A 13845-nucleotide genomic window follows, 5' to 3' on the forward strand; every position below is an offset into this window, starting at 1 on the left:
GTGTGTGTGTGTATACTTGTGTGGTGCGTTACTGATTTTATTTTGTAAACTGTGTCTGGTGTCTGCCACCGTCCTGTCTGGTAGTCTCTGGTAATACTAAATTGATATTTATTTGTCTTTTAAATTGGAAGTTTACTTTTATTTGATGCAGTTCATAGATTCTTTTTTTAATGACCAACTTTTTATTAGAAACTTAGAAACAGTGATTTAAAAGAAACCCATTACCACCACAGACGTCAACATACACCAGTCTAAAATATAGATATATATAGATACGTAGATGTTATATATAGATGGTCTAAAGTAGAGGAATTTGGACTTATCTCTGCAGCTCCTATACATCGTGGTTCAGAGCAAACCATCACTCTAAGAACCACTGAATGCATTAGCATAAGATTAGCATTAAGCCTGAGGCACCACCTTTCTGAGTCTCTGGAGAAGGAGAAGGCTCTCTGCTTAATTATATAAAACAGCAGATTAGTTAATTAGTTAACTGATATATCACTTTGACATGCTAGAATTAGGGTTTGTCATATCAAACTATTTTTGCTCATATATTAGTTAATGTCTCATGTCCTACAACCAGGCTGTGTGTTCCTCTGTGTTTCAGGTCATGCTCCAGGTCAGTTGTACACATATCCCGCTCGCTGCTGGCGCAAGAAGAGGCGGCTAAACATCTTGGAGGACCCACGGCTTGTACCAATTGAGTTCAAGATCGGTAAACAGGAAATGGAACATTTGAAGAACCATTCTAGTTAGAAACTGTACATTGAGCATTAACTTTGAACCCTAAATTTCACTTGCTGTTTTGCCCTTAGTTTCCCCATTAAATGTACCACATATTCTGTATATTATATACATATCTGTCATGACCTTTAGGATTAAAGTGGCAACTGTTTGTGTGTGTGTTGCCACAGTTTAACAATGTACTGAATTTTTTCATGAAGTGGGACATTCAATAATACGTCTACTAAGAAAAGGAGCAGACTTTAGCATAAGAGACACACAGCCATGTGATGCTACAGTGCAGATAATCATCTTAGCCATAGTGGCTTCATGAACCAGTCGACTTCCTCGAGGCACTGTCCGCCCCAACTGTGAATGGCAGCATGATTTTAAGATCTCTGCTGTTTCCTGATTGTAATTGTCTCATCCTCCCAGACTACGAGGCTTCTCTAAAGAAGGAGGGGGGGATCCCAGACGGTCCGGTGTTGGAGTCACTGCTCGCCGGGGAAACCCTGGACAAGAAGGTAGAAACCAAGGAAGAAGAGCCAATGAGCGAGTGTCAGGTGAGACTCTGGTTCCTCCTTCATTTCTCCTTCCATCTCCTTAGTTTAGAGCTGTTCTCTGTGTCTTGTTGTTTTCATCTTATGTCAGACTGTCTGTCTCTTTTCATCTGTCTGTGCTACCCTGTGTTTGTATTGCTTTGTCGCTGCCTTTGTCTCTCTCGGAGTGTGTGTTTTGGCGGTGACACAGCCTCCCGCAGCTCTGACAGCTCCCTCCTGGCACACAGAGTGTGTGCGTGCTTCCAATTGAGTGCAATTGTGCGGCAGCTCGTTGTTTTACAGGAATTCCACTCATGTGTTTTACAAATCAACTTTCCAGTGCTTTTTTCTGTTGTTGTCGTTGTCGTTGTCGTCTTTTTTGTACTTTGTAGCGGAATTTAACTTCTGAGGAAAACTTGAGGCCTATTTGTCTGGAGTATTTCTCCAGCTAGAGGCTGCTGAACTCAGATAGACAGCTAATCAATCAGCAGTTGAGTGAATGATGCTCACGGTGGCCCTTTGAGAGCTGGAGAGGAATTTAGGAACTCTAATCCAGTGACTCTCTCCCACTGGCATTACACTTTGCTCCATGTGCACACTTTAGCCCTCCTCTGATTCACGAGACAATTATATCATAATCACCCATCTGGCATGGTGTTGCCCTAAACCTACCTAATGAAAAAAGAAGCCATTCCACTGGTGTTGCAACTAGAGTTTAGTCTATTTATCATGAGGAGTGATGCTCAGACTAAACCTAAATAAAAAGACTGTGTTACATACTAAAGGTTATGGGTTTAAAAGACGAGGAAATTCTGCAAAATACATGTTGTCTGGTATTATTATTATTTATTGCAATGAAAGTATGATATGTTAGGTTATATTGAGTGTAAGTAAGTGGTTTAACTCTAAACAATTTTTTCTGTACTCATGCAAGTGAAATGAAGCCGAGCTTTGGCATAAAAACAAAAACAAAACAAAACAGAAAAGAGTAAAGTAAATCAACTAGCCTGTCTGACAGTCCACCTGGCTCTCTCTCTATTTGTCATCTACAGAAGCTGCTTGTTGGGGATTTCCCTCATGAGCTGGATGTGGATGAGATGGAGGAAGACGTCCCGAAGCGCAAGAACCGCACCAAAGCACGGGTATGACCTTTTATATTTTATCCCTCTTCATTAGGTTCGGCCTAAACATTAGTCAGGAGAGAGTCTGGTTGCAGTCAGTGTGGAAGTCAGTGTTACACAAATGAGAAAGATTGGGCTCAGAATCAAATGAAGAGACTGAGATGAAAGTTCATGGTCGAACACATTATAGGGCGCTCATTGAAATACTTGGAAATTCTAAATTTCAGCCCTAGAGTGTTATTGTAGGACGTCAGAAAACTGAACACAACAACTGTGCTTTTGTGAAATGTTTCAAATCTTCTAGTTTTCATGGTGAAACTCTAGATTAATGAATTTAACATATATGGCTCCTTGCCCCGTAAAGGGTTAAGACATAAATGGTTCTAATGGGACAGCATGATCTATACAATATTGTAGATTATTACTGGAATGTCTCTGATTTATTAGGACGAAACTCTTGTATCCTGCACCCACCTCTCTGAGTAAGTAGTCATAGGAAGTGAAATATGAGAAGTCTTCCCTGTGAATCTTTGCCTGTAATGAAATGTCATCTTACAAACAAACACTTATTGCAAATACATGCAAGCGGATCTGGTGATTTAAATCATGCTGGGATGGCCTCTTTTTTACAACTCTGATTAGATCAGACAAGACCTTCTTTCCACCCTCTTTTCGGGCATCCTATGGGAAGATAATCAAGTGTTAACAATGTATTCTGCAAATCATCACACGCATGCACACAGTGCACACGCAGACAAACACGCACTTGCACACAGACACCAGGGTTGCTAATTGGAACTGTTGCTCCCCTGCTAGGTGTCATCAGCCCCCTCCTGCTGGAAGTGGAGCTTTACACTGAGAGCAGATGATTAGAATGCAAACGTGTGTGTGCGTGTGTGTGTGTATACAGACACGTGAGCAGCCAAATGAGGACTGTATTTTTCATTGTGTTTGTGTGTACAGATAAAACTCATGTGGTGAGTGTGGAAGTTCAAACTTTTGTTGTGTACCTTACATGTGTAGTTTTGCATCTGTCTGAGTTGTGTGTGTGTGTGTGTGTGTGTGTGTGTGTGATCCCTGCAGGCCTACGGCGTCGGAGGCATGAGAAAGAGACAAGAGCTGCCTGCCATCGAAGACAGAGACAAGCCTTACGTCTGTGACAGTGAGCGTCTTTTACGTTACTTATTTTCATTTGTTTATTCTTATCTTTAACATATTAATTCTATTCGCGTGCGTGTGTGTGTGTTTCAGTCTGCGGAAAGCGCTATAAGAACCGTCCGGGACTGAGTTACCATTACACTCACACACACCTGGCAGACGAGGAGGGCGAAGAGGACTCGGAGCGACACACACTACCCTTCCAGCGCAAGAATAACCACAAGCGTGAGTCTGCGTTCCCGTCCTGTCCATCCATCCATCGCCATCCTTCAAATCACATCCTTCAAAATCAGAATATTATCAAGAACTATTGATTGTTCTGGAGTTCCTCCTGCAGCATTACAGATAGGTACAGTGCTGACGGAGCTACATCTAAAGGGTGCACCTGTGCACAAGAGGAGGGATACGGTTTCTCCCAGTGGACGTCTGGGTTTAGCTGTATATTCTTCATCTCTCTCCAATTCCCTTTCAGGCTGAGACAGAAACATACAAGTTTACTGTGTTTGCGGTTGCTCCAAATGGGTCATCGTGAGTCATCCAGCCTTTCTGTTTGGCTTGACTCTTGACCTGGGTTAAGTATGTGTTGGCTTTGGTGTCTAAAATCTAAAAGGAGTAGAAAAACTATAAGGTGTTGCTCTATGCAATTCTCTGCAACCGTAGTGGTACAGGCTGCAGCTTCTGAGGAGGCGAAAACAATGACAACAGCAGACCTGCATTAAACACTGAATGTTTGCAACGCTTTTATTATGAGGAAGACTTTTATCTGTCCTCCAAGTCTACTAAAGGTGGCACATGACACCTCAATATTTGCATGATTGCCCCAAGGCTATGTTAGCCCTCAGGGTAATTTTACCTTTTTCCTTTTATTCCAGTGTAGTGTTTAACCTTTCACTGTCCTGGGCCACCATAGCCCTGAGGTAATGTGGCTGTGAGACCTCGTTCAAACCTCCTGTGTTACTCTATTAATCCTCAGAAACTTACTGTGTAATGTGGTATGGTAAAACGGTCACCTTAATGACAACGGCAAATGTTAATTTACTCAGGGTGTGAAGGTGAACACCATTTAGTTTCATCTTAGTTAACACAACACTAGACAGTCTGTAGTAACCACTGCAAGGACATATGAGCTCAATTAGAGAACAACTCTTCAGTCAACACTCATCTGCTCTAAAGTGCTGCCAGTGAACAAACACCAGTCAGACACTCAGGGAAATGTTCAGAGCACTCTTCATATTTTAATTTCTAGTATCTTTTAATTTACAGCACACAGTATGGCTGCAGCTATCAGAGGTTTAATGAGTGCCCATTAATGCACTGGTCCATAGTATCATAATGAAGATCAATGATATCACTCACCACTGCCAGCTCTGGCTAACTTTGTAGATGCTTATGTGGCAGAAGAACAGGCGCGTGGTTCTGTCAATTGCAATATGGACCATTTTGTCGTTCTGTATTGAAGTCTATATTCATTTGGGTAGACTACCATGAATTTATTTAACATTTTTGGTGGAAAGAGCACAAACACTAAAAAATACCTTGAACTTTCCGTTAGGGCAGAGGTCTTTTCAGGCCAAGGACCCCAAACTGATGGAGAGATTAAGTAGAGACCCCCTACCTACTATATGTGTTCTATATTAAACACATACATACATACATACATACATACATTATTGTTATCATTTTGAATTCAATATTAAGCTATTCAAATAATGCACATTGTTCAAATATTCATTAATTTTATTTCAAACATATGCAACAGTATGGTGTCTGCGCAACTGTCCTAAACATAAACATACTTAACTGGTATATGGACAGATAACAAAAATAAATGACAAATTCAACTTCTTACTTGAAACATAGTTAAATGTAGTAAGTTAATCACCAAGTCATTTTGGCCTCAGTAGCGAGCTGCACTGTTAACTTCTCTTCTGATGATATTGCAGTGAGCGTCTGGGATTTCACCTGGGGACTGAATAGGCTCTCAGTCAGTTTCATGATTGGCTCAGCAGCGATAGGGGCGTGGCCAACTGTGTACAGGAGGCTTAGATTGACAGGTCTAGTGTGGCGCTCTGTGTGAAACGGTGTTGAGACAGCTCCTGTATCGCTAACTGAGAGAAGAAAGATAGAAAGATAAAGTCTGCTGCCTCCATTTAAGCCTTCACTAAAATATGTTGGATTCATAAGAAATTTAAATTTGTGGGAGAAAATTGAAAAATAAATAAATAAATAAAAAATGCAAAAAATGTCTAACCAACCAAAAATTTTGCGGCCCCCCTGCAATATCTCTGAGGACCCCCTAGGGGTCACGGACCCCCTGTTGAAGACCTATGCTCTAGTGTCACTATGAAGTATCCTAACATCCCTAGACTCCAAATCAGAATATGAGTCTGGTATCACACCATTTAGATTTCATTATGGGACGTATTTCAACCAATACAGATTAAAAACAGACCTCTGCCTGTTATCTGACAGTCTAACAACCAGTCAGAGCCATTTTGCTGTAAACAGATTCAAGGCCGTCTTTCTGCCTTTCTGGCTTCAACAACGACGTTTTGTGTGGCATTGTTTGGGAACCATTCAGGGAACAACAGCAGTAATTTAAATTTGCAGATCGCCCATTAGACCAATGCTGGTTTCCACCAAATACCTACTGAAGTTTCAGGAGCAGTACATTTTGTTGACCTGTTTAGCAAATGTTAGCACTGTAACACTAAAACAAGCCAGTGAACATGATTAACATCATATACCACTGTGAGCATCTAAGCGTGCTGAGTTGGCTTAAAACACCGGTGTACTTCGGTGCAGTCTCCCAGAGGTATACTGGCTGGGCTTCAGGCTCTAGTTCTGTTAATAATCCACCCGCGATTTGAAGGGATGTGAGGTATCAGATTGTTTACTCATAGTATGTTGCAAGAATAAATCATTACAACAGAGTATCACTGTTATTGCAGTAGGCACTGTCATCATCCATCAGTTTATCGGACGGCTTCGGAGCAGTATCTTCAGAATTACATTTATATCGGAAAACTCCACGCCTCATAACTTATCTCCAAGTCAGATGTTCAATGCCAGTGCGGGACGTAGTGTGTCCTCACTCAACCAAGAAAGTAAAGTTTTGAGTTTGGGCTGTAGGGTGTTCGACTCGCATGCAGGAGGCCGATCCATATTTTTTGTTTAGCATAAGAACTATGCATCACTGATGTTTAACACGTGTTTGAAGGCCCACGAGGAATGGGAACAGCACGACTGCCTCTTTATGGATGGGTGCATTTTGTAAAGTCAACATTTAACGTTTTACAGATTGTTTGTGTTTTTGCTGGAAACATTTTTGCGGAAAACCTTTTATATTTTTAGCGGGGACAGCACAGGTGTAATCAACATAGAGAAGTGCTCTGTTTCATTGTGTTGTTCTGATAAGCTAGCTCCAACAAAAGAAACAAGCTGATTTTCTTTCCATTGTATGTTTATTGAAGATAATATTAACACTGAGATGCCTTCGGGAAATCTGAGCCCGTTGCTTGTTCCTTCTAATGCCCATTGTTAAAAAAAGTCCCATGCACATTCTAGCCACATTTATTCTCTTTCACCTTGATTTCTCCTCACGCCACATTGTTCCCCGTGGTACTAATACCTTACAGTATAATTAATAAGATGAACTGCTGAATGTGGGAAGCAATAGGAAGTAAGTGTGATGACCTCATGCAAAATATGGAGGGACACTGGTTGGTACAAGCGTTTAAAGAGTCAACCAACTTAGTCCAAACATCATCTCTGCTATGAAATTGATTGTGTAGTATATGCGTATCAGGACTGATGCTGGTTTGCATCCCAAGACTGTGCTGAGGACAGGGCCATGAAGGTTCTGCTAAATGTATCGTGGGCATAATAAGGTAGCAATAAATGCCAGGGTACAACAAGTAAAACACATATTTAGGTTTCTATGAAGAGGTTATGAATCAGACCTCAAACCTCCATCCTGCCAGCTGCAGCATCCAAATTGCTTGCCGTCTTTGTTTCTTTGTGGCTATTTATTTCCATCCCCAGGGCCGGCTTTCTATCACTGTGTGGTTTTTGTTCAGTGTGGTTTTCCGTCTGCGCGCTTTGTTTGTTTTTGAACACTTCTTTTAAGGACAATAGTATGCATTTATCCTACGGGAGATTGCGTTTTGGTCAGTAATCATCAGTAAAACGGCTACAGTCGTTCACACTCCAAAGAAAAATTGAAATAAAAAAAAAAAAGCCACGAGAAATAGCTGTGGACGTTTGAAAAGGGAACACAAACGAATCATCCACTTTCTTTGTTCCTCCTGGTCTTAAAACAAGCAATTTGCTCAGAATAGAACACAAATACACACACAAGAGCACCCATATCCACATTATCTGTGTATGCTGCACTGCAACAATGTCCACACTGAAACTATGCTGCCTCTCAGTTAATTGGCAGTGTGTGGTTTTAAATTGGCCTGTCTGACGGAACAGACTGGCCCAGTATGTGTATATACGTGTGTGTGTGCACATGTGTGTGTGCTTGTGTGTGTGCTTGTGTGTGTCTGTGTGGCCGTGCTGCAGTCTTAGGTCTCTCCAGTGGGGGAGAGCAAGAGAGGCAGCATTTGAATCGTTTAATATCCCCCCATCACTCCCTCCCATACAGTCAGTAATCACACACACACACACGCATACACACACACACACACACACAAACACGCGCACACACGCGCGCGCACACACACACACACACAGCCTCAGAAAATGCAATCTTCTCTGCTGAAATGAGAAAGGAAGCTTAGCCTCTTTGTACGGTGTGAGTCCACATGCACGTGCGTTTGCAGGGCTCTGCGAGTGTGTTCATATGTGGCGGTGTGCATGCACTGATGGTGTGTGTGTGTGTGTGCGTGTGTGTGTGTGTGTGCGCGTGCACGCGCCTCGCCATTATAGGTTTCCCCAATCTGCTGAGTGTCACGGACAAGGCTCCACCTCTCGGTATATTGCCACATACAGTATGTAATAACATTAATATGGCTGCCTTGAATGAGAGCAACCCTGCATGCATAATTCATGCTATATTCTGGCTGTCTAGACGCCACAGTATGTTTGCAGCATCCGCAACACAAGTGTAGGAACGCACAAGAACTTATCTCAAAAACTATACAAGTCTGTCTCTTTCCGAGCCTCACCCAGCTCCCTTCCTCCCTTCCTCCCCTCCCTGTTTTTCCATCAGTGTGATAAATGGCAGATTATTCCACAAGGAGATGAGATTTCCCTTCCCTCTTGTTCTCTGAGTCCATCTTTCACCACTTCTCCTCATCTTGCTCTGCATCCTCACTTAACCCTCCTCTCCTTTCCCTCTCCGTCTCCATTTTTTTTCTCCCCTCACCCATTCTCTCTCGGGTTGCCTCACATCCTTCAACTTTTTGGAATTAATCTGATTGCCATCAACCGAAATCAACCGTCCACACATATCCGGATGCTGGCAGGTGTGCTGTTTACTCAAAATGAGCGGCGCCATTAAAATTCATGACTGCGCCACATTCTATGTTTCTTTTTCTCCCAAACAGGGGGAGAAGAGGTTGGAGGTGTGGAGGGAGGGAGAGCAGGATGGATGACGGAGGTGTAGGGGGTTCTTTTGGCATTGATGTGATGGCGTCGGCGGCGGTGGCGGTGGGGGTAGAAGACGGAAGAGTTGGAGGCTGCGGAGAAGTGGATGGATGAAGGGGGGTGGGGGGGATGTTTACTTTAGAGGTCGGCCCTGCAGTGTCCACCTGAAAATTGGTTTTTGTGGTTATGGATAGAGAAAAGGAGAGAGAGGGAGATGAAAAAGTGAAATAATTGTGAAATAGCAGGAATGAGATAAATAGATTGCGCGCACGACACAAACTGAGAGAAACAACGAGGAGAGAGTGAAGGAAAAATGGAGGGAGAGGGAAAGAAAGAAAGGGACAGGCAGCCAGAGGGGGGGAGAGGAGGGGTGGGGGTGGGGGTGTAGTTGTCATTAAATCCCCCCTCTCAAATCAGAACCGAGATTCAGAGGCCACTTTATCTGGACGGACAGACGGTCCTACGGTGTGGAGCAGCAGGGACGCTCAGACTGTGTGCGTTTCTATATGTGTGTACTAAAAAATGCGATCAGCGCGCGCACACACACATGCACACACACACACGTTTTTCTTTGTGTGTGTGTGTCTGCTCGTGCCCCTCTCTGCCACTGAGTTGTGTGAATGCACTGTACGGGCAATCATGCCCAACTTGAAGTGTGTACGTGCGCGGACGCGTGTGTGTGTCACATGTAATTGAGCCCTTTGAAGGTCAGCATCCCTCTGTTCCTACTCACCATTGTTGTGTTTTTTTTTTTTTCCCCTTTCCAGTTTTTTTGCCCTGTGTTTCAAAATGGCCTCCCCGTCCTCCTCCTCCTACTGTTGGCAGACAGAGGAGTGGAAGGATGAATTTTGATCAACCAACATCAAAATAAGACATGGTTGAGAACCTAAAATGGCTTCTCCACTCGCTGTGTCTATTGTCGCTGCATATGTGCGCTGCTCTCCGTTTTTTTTTTTTTGTTGTTTTTTTTTTTCTACATCCATCTTGTTCTTTTTCTGAGCACAGGTTAAGATTCCAGCTCTTGTGGTTATTACTTTGCCATTTATAGCAGTGTCACTGGGCAGATGTGTTTTTCTATGGGGGGGAGAAGTCTTTGTCAGTCTTATGAGCCGTCCTGTCTTTGCACTGCGTGATCTTTTGCCGCCAGAACTTGCCAAACCTGACGATTCTGACTGTGATTTCTTTCTATTTGTAAGTAGGGACTTCGTTAAAAGATTTTTTTTTTTGAACGCTCGGTGCTGCGTGCACAACGCTGGAGCTTGCAGAATTGCCTAAAAATAATCCTGCTGTAAACCTCCTTTCAAGGAGTTCCAGTGGCGTGTGCACAGAGGTGTAATTGTATGCTAATTAACACGTGTGTGCCTTCGGTGGCTATTATTTGTCCGTGTGTGCATGTGCACAGCGACAAAAGCGAGACTGTTTTCCTTTTCTTTTCTTTTTTTTAACATCCAGAGCAACATCTCTTTTTTTTAATTGCATTTTCTGCTGTGCGTAGTAACACACTGTTAATTTTAATTTACAAAGCAAAGGCTGATTGATGGGGTGTATATTTATGCAATCTTTACAAATGTCAAAACAGCACATGTGTAACTAGACGGCACGCAGCGCTTTCTATAGGTGTTCACAACTTTTCACGCACTCCGACATTCCTCCCCAGCTTCTCATTGGTTGATTGTTGCCGCTGCTGCACGGCGCAGGAAAGGAAGGGAGAAACGGCTGTTGCCTAGCAATCCGGTTGCCATAGATACCGCCAGGGCTCCCTCCTAAAGAGTACACTGTTATGTACATTGAAAAGAGAGAGAGAGAGAGAGAGAGAGAGAGATGGGAGAGAGGAGGAAGGTAGGAGAGTTTGGGAGAGAAGAGAAACGGGAGGGAAGGAACGAGGGAGGAGGGAAAGTGGAGGGAAAGAAAGCAGAGTGGAAGAAGTTGAAGTGGAGAGAAGGAGCGGAGGGGGCACAGAGGAGTTCATTAAAAATAACATAAAGAATGGGAGGAGAGCGAGAAAACAGACAAAGAGAAAAGCAGAGCGAGAAGCAGAGTTATAGAGGCTGAGAGAAAAGGGGGAAAAAACCTCTTCATGATTCATCATATAGATTCCCCCAGACAGTTGGAGTGGTGAAGGCAGGGTAATATTGGAGTCTGCTTCATTTGGTATTCTGTCTTAAGATGTGGTGCTGTGGCTTGCTGGCTGGTTGTTCTGTGGTCCCTCAGTTGTCTTGGCCATGTTTGGATAAGCCCCCGCACAACCACAACCCTACCTCCCTCCCCACCACCACCAATACCACCCCCACCCCAAATCCATCCTCACCCTCTGCCCATCTCATCTCGTCTGTTTTTCTGTCTGGGTCTGAACAGCAACTCAGCAAGCAGAGGAGGAAATACAACAGTTAAAAAGTCATATTCCTGATTTATTTGCACTGCAACAGTGATTTGACTGATGAGAACTTTTACACGGTCTGAACTGGGGCAAAAAAAATAAATAAATAAATAAAGCCACTTGCAATGTTTGGAATTATATTCTAATTGCTATCTAGCACGAACAGTGATAGCCGCTACCCCTAAACGCACAAAGGAAATTGCACCATCTACAGAAACTCAAGCTCCCTCAAAATGTCACAAAATAGGATGCAGCTTTGCACATTTTTTTTTCTTTTGTGTGTGTGTGTGTGTGTGTGTGTGTGAAATTCTTCCTTTGTTGTTTCATTCCGACTGGTCATTTCTGACATTTCCGCATGACAGTGCAGCGCCGACACGCACGCAGCAGAGTGGACCGTGTGAGGCTGGGCACAGTTCAAACAGGATTTCACAGCCACATTCCCAGCCGGCTCTCTCCCTGGAACAAAATAGGATTAATAATTTGCATTTTAACTCTAACATCGACAGGGGCACAAGCCTGCGCTGGCTAAGTGGCTCTTTTTAAGAGTGTGAAAATTTAAGTACTCTTAGGTACAGGCTGTGTGTGTGTGTCTGTGTGTGATTTCTTTACATGCATGATTTATGGCGAGCCAGTGTCTCTCTACACATGTATGTGATTTATTTGCATGCATGTCTATTTCCTAAATGCGCACATATCAGCAGACTGCAGTGTCAGACTGATGGTGTGTGTGTGTGTGCGTGTGTGTGTGCGTGCGTGTCTTTGTTTCTGTGGGTCAGTGTGATTACAAAGCAGCCATAGATCAAGTTTTATTATGCACCAAAACTGCCTCCGTCCTCTTTACTTTGCAATGTCATCTCTGCACACAAGCTCACATTGCACACTCTCATACACACACGGGCGAATGCATGCATCCAGTCCCACAATGCACTGGGAGTTACGCAACCTGCTGACTGGACACGAGCGAAAGTAGCACTCGTGTGTGTGGTTGTGTGCGCTTAAGGGTGAAGGGTGGGGTAAGTTTGGTGGGTGCAGAGATGGAAATGCGGGGAGGGGGGATATCCGAACATGGCACTGGTGCAGGCATTAGTGTGACAACAGATGGATTGCAGGAAAGAGTTCCAATTTCCTCTTTGAGAGTAAAGCAGAGGGAAGGGGGGGGGGGGGGGAAAGAGAGAGAGACCAAATAAGGAAAGGGAAGCAAAAAAAAGAGAAGAGAAAAGGAGCACAATGAAGCGAAGACAAGAGATCGAATCAGAGGCAGAGAGAGCAGCAGCAATAATGAGAACGCACGAAAGTGCAAAAGAGAAAGAGTGAGGAAGAGGATAGGAGAAAGAGTGAGAGGAGGAAGATGGAGAGAGAGAGCGAGGGAAAGGGAGAGAGAGGAAGGAAGCCGGTGACTTTTCATCTGTGACTGACGGTTTCCATCTGACTGCATCTCTGGCTGCTTGTCTGCATAAAAAAAAAAAAAAAAAAAAACGAAAATGTCTCCTTGAGCATTTTGGATTCTGTGTCTGTGTGAATGTATGTGCTCGTGCCTGAGCATTACACGCTGTCCATTTCTTTATCCCTGCGTTGTGTGTTAAAATATGTATATTTGCGACTGTAATTATTTATGTGTGTGTGTGTGTGGCTGCATGGGGGTTACAGGGACTCTCATTTATCACATTAAAGAGAGAGCAAAAGGGGGATGGGGCTGAAACTGGACTGCAAAAGTTATTATGCAAAGGCTTGGTTGTAAATCTTTGTGTGCCCGTGCGCACTCTACTATATGTGTGCGGGTGCGCGTGTTTCCGTCCGTGTGTGTGTGTGTGTGCGCGCGCTCTCGTGTGCTTCTCCTCAGAGGCTCTCCTCATTAAGCAGCGAGGCGACAGGAGTGCAGAGTGTGTGTTTTCACACGCCGCTGCTCCGATACAACAGGAGTCACTTTTTTTTTCTTTCGCCTCCTTTCCTTCTCTCTCCTTTGTGCCTCCTCATCTTCCTCCTCCTCTTTCTGCTCCCCCGTTTCCTTCATCTGTTCTCGAAACCCCTTTCTGCCTCCTCACCTTTGCACCTCCCCATCTATACTTCCCATCTACACCTGGTGTACCATCAATAATTGTAAAAACAAAAAAAAAAACAGATGCAGTCCGATATGAAACCATTCACATGTCACCTTTTGTTTCCAGTATAAAATATAACCTTGATTAACCAACTCTTGCATTTTTGTAACAATGGTATCCATGGAAACATGCATTTCTTTGTTAATGGCTGAGCTTACCTTCATGCGCGTCCGTGGAGCTGGATGGGAAGGAGGGTTTAAGAAGAATACTTCCAGTAAATGTCATGCAAA

The 13845-nt window shown here is 43.6% G+C and overlaps 1 protein-coding gene across 2 annotated transcripts in view; it reads left to right on the forward strand.

Moving 5' to 3' along the window:
• dpf1 (double PHD fingers 1) overlaps positions 1 to 13845 on the forward strand; it is a 38521-nt gene that overhangs the window by 12976 nt on the left and 11700 nt on the right. For both annotated transcript variants that reach the window (XR_007113428.1, XM_047595050.1), the window contains exons 4-8: positions 611 to 718; positions 1162 to 1289; positions 2318 to 2407; positions 3470 to 3548; positions 3638 to 3769. Coding sequence is in view for 1 of the 2 variants with exons in the window: in XM_047595050.1 (XP_047451006.1) it covers positions 611 to 718; positions 1162 to 1289; positions 2318 to 2407; positions 3470 to 3548; positions 3638 to 3769 (537 nt within the window). In the remaining variant the exon portion in view is untranslated. The remainder of the gene's footprint in view (positions 1 to 610; positions 719 to 1161; positions 1290 to 2317; positions 2408 to 3469; positions 3549 to 3637; positions 3770 to 13845) is intronic.

This window comes from Mugil cephalus, chromosome 9, assembly GCF_022458985.1.
Source record: "Mugil cephalus isolate CIBA_MC_2020 chromosome 9, CIBA_Mcephalus_1.1, whole genome shotgun sequence".
In the NCBI taxonomy this organism is placed as follows: domain Eukaryota; kingdom Metazoa; phylum Chordata; class Actinopteri; order Mugiliformes; family Mugilidae; genus Mugil; species Mugil cephalus.